The sequence below is a fragment of the Ammodytes marinus genome (genome assembly GCF_949987685.1).
Source record: "Ammodytes marinus genome assembly, chromosome: 16".
NCBI lineage: Eukaryota > Metazoa > Chordata > Actinopteri > Uranoscopiformes > Ammodytidae > Ammodytes > Ammodytes marinus.
The window spans coordinates 26,672,413-26,679,746 of record NC_137220.1 but is presented as its reverse complement, the minus strand read 5'-3'; the positions used below and the strand labels follow the sequence as shown (position 1 = coordinate 26,679,746).

General features: G+C 41.4%; 1 protein-coding gene across 1 annotated transcript; it reads right to left on the bottom strand.

Moving 5' to 3' along the window:
* Positions 1-5,330: 5,330 nt before the first annotated feature.
* LOC307262327 (inward rectifier potassium channel 2-like) lies at positions 5,331-6,725 on the bottom strand (the record flags this gene model as incomplete). Its single annotated transcript, XM_080043165.1, has 1 exon — positions 5,331-6,725. Exon 1 carries the CDS (start codon positions 6,645-6,647, stop codon positions 5,331-5,333), a length of 1,317 nt encoding a protein of 438 aa, XP_079899291.1. The 5' UTR covers positions 6,648-6,725.
* Between the last annotated feature and the right edge of the window lie 609 nt (positions 6,726-7,334).

Below are 7,334 nucleotides of genomic sequence, written 5' to 3'. Positions count from 1 at the left end.
CCCCTCACATTTTCATGCTCTGAGAAAAAGTTTGGAGTCTGCAAAAGAGCCCTGTCCTACTTCCAGACTCGTTGAAGCAATAAGTCATCTTGACTGAATGGTCACAGTTTGTGAGCGTCACTGCACTACTACAACTTTACCTTACCGTCAAGATTATCCCATAGCTTTCTCGGAAGTAGGCCTGATATAAAATGGGGTTTTAATGACCTCTTTTTGTGTTTGGCACTGCGAGTAAGAGCACCATCGTCATGTCTCCAAGACAGCAGAACTAGTCCAGCTGCCTAAGAGTTATTTCAGCTCAATGCTGGACTAAAATACTGAACTACAATACAAACCAGAGGTACTTTACATGAGTATTTCAGCTTTCTACTCATTCTACAAACGGCTACTATAATCTTAACACGTTCACCGAAAAAATAAGAAGAAAGAAGGCAGACACAAGCGCAGCAGATGCATGATGTGTGGCCCAGGCGATATTGTGGATGTTGTGATAGATGGGAGATACACGAGATACATGGTTCCCACAGTAAGTCATGCAACTTTACAGAAATATGATGATCTTACAGCACATGATGCTTTGCATTACAGTGTATAAAGTGGTTCAAATCAGCCCATAAACATCTACTGTAGTGAAATGAAACATAAGCTACACATTAAATGATGATGATCCAAAGGGACCCTTTTTCTGCAGAATAAATACTTTTACTCACAGTACTTTAAATTCATTTTGGTACATCTATGGATTGATGGAATAATATCACACTCTTTCTTTATTTGTGTTATTGATTCTAATTTAAAGTATAGATATCAAGAACGTTAGGGCTACATGAGTTAAGGCCAAACACATGTAGTTAGAGCCATTTAAAAGCTGTGGTCAGATCATTCTTCTTTAACACTCTTTCTAAATATGTTCCAGAAAGACTTTGTCCAGGCTAACCACACTTCCCCCCTGAGCGATAAATATGCCTGTGATTTTCACACTCTCTAGAAGTATGTATATAAACTGTCTCTAAGTGACAGACACTGAGATAATCCAGGATATTTCTGAAATTATACACGGGGTGGCAAGAGGAAATATGTCATAGTTAATGTGTTATCTTTTCATGCAAAGGTCTGGAGCATGGAATATGTCTACTCACCAATGCATCTTTCTTTTATTGAATCTTTTATTTTAAATATACGTATATATACTGTATATATACTGTATATTAATCACATTTTGAATTGATCACATTTTCTCAATTTTGTTTCTTTCAAGGGAAAGATGAAAACAGAGAAACCCTAGTTGTAGAGGACTAGTGACAACCATCGGAGGTGTGATGGAAAATGTACCTTTTTTGTAGGAGTCGTCTCGGAAATCTAACTTTTCTAATAATTTCAAATTAAATTCAAAAAAAATATATATAGATAGATAGGTAGATAGATAGGTAGATAGATAGATAGATAGATAGATAGATAGATAGATAGATAGATAGATAGATAGATAGATAGATAGATAGATAGATAGATAGATAGATAGATAGATAGATAGATAGATAGATAGATAGATAGATAGATAGATAGATAGATAGATAGATAGATAGATAGATAGATAGATAGACGGATAGATCAATCGATCTCTGGCCAACGATGGCTTTCAATGTCTTTCATACAGTGTACAGCATCCAACACGGACTGAACAGCTGACATCTTGTTAAGTTGAAACTCATCTCAGAGATTTCAGGAGTTTAGTTGTGACACTGCTGAAGTCAAAAGGATGCTCTTTGAAAGGAAGCTGGAAACGAAATGATCCAAAGCCTCCATTAAAAGACTCAAAGAGCAGACAAACCTTAGCAGCTTTTACACTCCTTTGACAGAAAGACGGACCATGTGAGAATCAAACTGAAATGTGTTTTCTAAAAGAAAAAGGGACAGTGCCCACTTTGACTCCAAGCCGGAGCTTTGTGGCAGTTTCATTGGCTAATGTGGAAAAAGGCCAGAGGCAGCGTCCACTTCCTATGTAGAACCAAATAAAATCGGCTCCCTGCCTTCCTGTGAACGTGGCTGATCAATAGAGCCCTGACTACGTCTCATGCTGGCAGAATGCGCTTGTGGATGGAAACAAACTCAATATGCAGACAGAAATCTCATAGTGCAAACCCACGTTCATCTCTGACACAACCCTATTGATCTATTGTGTATAGGTTTATCTTTTTATTTTCTATTTATGCCATATTATGTTGTCTGTGTCATCTCCAGTGTGCAATGCAATCTGGGCATACATAATGTTGTAGCCAGATCACATTAAACAAATCTAGGATACATTTTTATTGAAAATCTCTGAAATAATTATTTGGAAATTGCCTAAATGGAATGAACTAAATGGCGGTCATTTCAATGATTTATTTTCATATCTAAACATTAATCTAAACATATAAACATTATGTTTTGTCATAGGCAGACATCCATGCAACCTTATACAATAAAAAAAACATTATGTTTGAACAGATTCATTTGTAAGTAGAACTTTATAAAGTTTTGATTATTTTATGAACAATCAATAATTTCACTGAACAAAAAGATGAATGTTGAGTAAAATATAACTCATGTCTGACCCCACCCATTCAATAAATTAAGTAAAATGCCCCCCATGTGATGGTGGAATGCACAGTGCATGTAGGGGGCTGGCCTCAGTACCCCTGCAGTAAGCAGTGTGCTATGTGCAACTTGCCAAGTGCATGAAATCTGGTTGGTTTAGTCAAGATTATGCTAAAATATATTTTCCCCTATATTTAAAATCACTGTTTAAGCCTCTGTAAACCTGGTCTAGTAAAAAGCAATATATGATATCAAGTTGGGTGTCTCAATAAGCTTTAAAAAAAATCTGATTTGAAGTTAAATGTTCATAAATATTATAAAACGTAGTTGAAAAAAATGCTTTTTTCAGTCTAGAACGTTTGCCAAGACTGAAATAACATAGTTAGAAGGATTTAGTGCATTTGGTTTGCCTTAAATTTAGTAAATTCCCGTTTATTCCCTTTAATTACCAAAATTCTCGTTAATTCCCATAAATTCCCGTTAATTCCCATGGAAAGTTTCCAACTTTGAAAATTCCCGGAATTTTGCAACCCTACTCAAGACCCTCAGCAGTGCAGAATAGGCCTACACTTATTTCCACAGTTTACAGAGAGAGATTGGGAAAGGCGTATTAGGCGTTCTTTCCATCGCTGTCATTGAAAATGACTTCCAGCAGAGCTGACTGATGTACTGTAGCACAGGGTGTCTGTGGGGAATCACAGAACTGGTCTGAGTCAGTTTGGCAAATGAAAGTAAATGATGGCGTGAGCTCTGACAACTCGCCGCCTGGAATTTGGGCCACAGCTTCCACTATGAGGAGCGTGAGCATATGTGTCCACAGCTACAGCGCAGCTCGCACAGCACTCGTCCACACCAGCTCCAGATGTCACACATTTTGGGTCGAAATGCAAATCATTGGAACATTCCTGAAGGTCTTCTGCTTCGCTTTAGCTCATGCTAACACAGAACCATGGCTACTAATTGTCAATCAGGTCAAAGGTCATGCAATACACTGCATCATTTGCTGTTAACATTAAATACCTCAACTACATTTATTTTTATTTTTTTTGCATTTTTATTGAAAAAGGGACATCAACCGTTTTCAACAACTGCAAAATCAATATACATTATTTGCCTTATAATTTACAAAAAAATAAAAAATAAACATCTGTACAGCTTTTTGTTTGTGCAGGAAGGTAGGAACACCTTGGTAGAAAAATAAAGACCTAAGACAGGAGAAGTGTCAATGTGAGAACAGGTTGAAATTTTGACTATATGTCCTTACCAGAGAAGCAGTACAGTGATGTGGCTTGACTTGATCCAATGCAAGTATCACAATAACACCTAGAGCTATACAGTTCAAAAAGCTGTGTATGTAAGACTGGGGTGAAATGATGATAGGTTACTACAATATGAATCAGCAGACCTGATCTTTTGAAACAAAAACAAAGCAAGGACACCGCTCAGAAATGAGAAATGACTTAACAAGAACCGAAGTGTTGAAGTGTGAGGGTCAACTAGGATGTGTCGACATCTGACACACACCAAGAACACTGATTGGCAGACTGTCAGTATAAAGCAGGCTATACGTCATCTCAAATAATTCAATGTTCAATCAGCCAACCGCTGTGAGATAAGGAAAGGTTCAGGTGGAAAAATAAACAGCAACTAATAGATGATTACCAATTGTCGCTTATTTTATACTTACACGTTTGGCTTTGGCTAATAAAACAGTTGTGTTGGGATGGGGGGGGGGGGGGCGGGGGGTTCTCTGGTGAGGGAATAGTGCACTAACGCTTTGGAAAACACTCTGGCAGAATCATGCTTGTCTACATCTAGAAATAACAATATAGGCTGCATCTGCAATCTTCAAAATGGATACTTTTTAAAAGACAATTAATACATGTTTTGGCTCCTACATTTCTCTCTAAACTTAAAACATGTAACTTAGCAGCACGTTTCATCGACATTCATAACCACTACTCGGGGTTGAGCTTCCTGCCACATTCTACCACCAATCTGTATTGCACATTAGAACATAAAGAGCTGCAAGGAGTGGCAGTATACAGTATACTGCCCAGTGAAACACCTCTTTATCCTTCCTCTTCGTGTGACATTTCTTGCAGTGTGTGCTCACAGTGCCACCACCTTGACCAGGGTTTCTGTTAGGCACGCACTGTAAACCCAAGACATCTCTTTCCTGCCTTGGGAATATATATTTTTGCTAAGAGACCAGCTCATTAACAAACAGTAAGCAGCCTTTGTGAAGGTGGTTGTTTTTAGTAGCATTTAAAACAATATTCTTCAAACTTCAAATGACTTAATGTATATATACGTTCTAGGTTCAAACTTATAATATTCTTAACTTAAATTAAATATATTAAATTATTTCTGACTGTCACAACTTTACAATTTCATTTAGGCCACAACATTTTCTTTTTATTATACCAATGAGGACCAATGAGGCTGATTTTAGCTATACTAAAATGCTCTACTGAGGAGCGACTGCACAGTATGTAAGTGAAGGCAGCTAACCCATTGTATTCCTCTAGCGCCATGCAACCAGTTCATTAATCTGCACTTTCACCAGAAATGTCAGAACATGGGTCGCTTTCCGTAGTGTCTTGTGCGTGAGCTTCTGCATAGACAACTTCATACTTGGATCACAGTATTTTACTAACTGTCATGCATTGTAGACTACAGCAAACAGGACTGAGTTCAAGCTAGTTTTAACATACCCTGCGGTACTGTTTAACCCTCCTTTATCTCTGCGTTCATATCTCTGAATCTGCTGTTAAAGGCGTTGATTCCAATGGCAAAGAGTCCAAATTGCTTCCAGAGTCTGACACCACATCTGTGTGTGGCTCCTCAAGTGCAACCACCTCAACACCTCTAATCTCTCCGTTTTCCTCCTCGTCAAACTCCTCCTCCATCTCCACTTTTTCGAGGGCCACCTCGTTCTCGTAACAAAAGGAGTTCCTCGAGCTGGAGGCGCTCGACTTCTTGTCGGCGAGTTCCCTGGCACTGCATTCGGGCGTGCTGGGCACCCTGTATGTGCTCTCAAAGTGAGAGTAGTCCACCTTGTAGTAGTTCTTCTCCTCGAAGAGCACTGGCTCAAAGCGTTGTCCCCAGAGGATCTCACTGGCCACGTAGGAGCTCCGACACTGAGTGGTCATGGCCGTGGCCTCCACCATGCCCTCCAGAATCACTACGATCTCAAACACTGACGTCTCCACGTCCTGTCTGCTCATCTCATAGAACGGGCTGTCCTCGTCGATCTCATGCACGATGGTGATGGGAGAAACCAGGAAGATTCTGTCGATGCCACTGTCGAATCCCACGTCAATGTCCATCTGATCCAGAGGGATGAACTCACCCTCGGCTGTAGTGCGGGACTTGAGTAGCTGAGCCCTGACGTGGGCCTCCACCAGATGGCTCTTCCTCAGGTTGGCCACACGCCACATCAGGCAAAGTTTACCATCCCTCATGGCCACCGTAGCATAGTGGCTAAACACCAGGGTTTCATTCCTCTTTTTGGGCTTGGCCATCTTGGCCATGACAGCACCGATGATGAAAGCATCGATGATGCAGCCCACGATGCTTTGGAAGACGACCACGAAGACGGCCACAGGGCACTCTTCTGTCACATAGCGATAACCATAGCCAATGGTGGTTTGGGTTTCCACTGAGAACAAGAAGGCAGCGGTGAAGCTGTCAACATTGGAAACACACATCTGAGTCTCATTCTCCAAGTCCCCGTAAACCAGTGCCACTAACCAGAAGACAAGGCCGAAAAACAACCACGACATCAGGAAAGAAAGGCAGAATACGAGCACCATCCAGCGCCATCGGATGTCCACGCAGGTGGTGAAGATATCTGCCAAGTACCGCTGGCCTTTCTCACTCATGTTGACAAACTGCACATTGCAGTGGCCGTCCTTCCTGACAAAGCGGCTCTGTTGCAGGCGCTCCGTGGGCACCTTGTTGACCTTGCCATTCCCGTAGCCATTTGGGACGGCAATGGTGGCCAGCTTCATGCCGTCTTCCTCAGAGGACACAATGCTGTAACGGTGGCTTCGCACACTCCCCATTACTTCCGCCTGGGAGGGCTGGGCCGATTCTGCTTTGGAAAACAGTCTAAGTTTTTGGTAGAAGCGTTGGAGAAACAGTTTTGAAAGATCCCGGGGACAAACTCAAGCAGAAAATGTGGACAACAGGCCTAGATCCTGGCAGGGAACATGGATGATTGAGCCTGTGCTTCTTTGGGGAGGGGGGCAGGTCACTCCTCTCTGTTGACTGCTTTGGACTTCATCAGGGAAGTGTTCTGTGGAAATACAGCCAGAGAGAAAGACAGTGATAAAGTAATTGGCAAGAACCAGTGCAAAGATCAGTGTGTGTTGGGTGTGTGGTTACCTGGCCATCTAAATTATGCATTGTACACTGAAAGTTAGCTGCTCTATGCTTGCGTACACATAAATTATTCTAACCGTGTACGCAGTGGAGTCAGAAAGGACAGGGAATAGGGGGCGCCCTTAGCTCAGTTGGTAGGGCGTCCCCCCCATGGGCCTCGGCCAGCAGCGGACCGGGGTTCGATTCCAGCCCGCGGTCGTTCACTGCCTGTCACTCCCCTCTCTGCCCCATTTCAACTCTGTCTCTACACTATCAATAAAGCATAAAAATGCCCAAAAAATATCTTGAAAAAAAAAAAATTACAGGGAATGCATTGTGTGTGCATTATTGGTGGAAGATTAAAACAATATTAGTCCAGTGCTTAAATA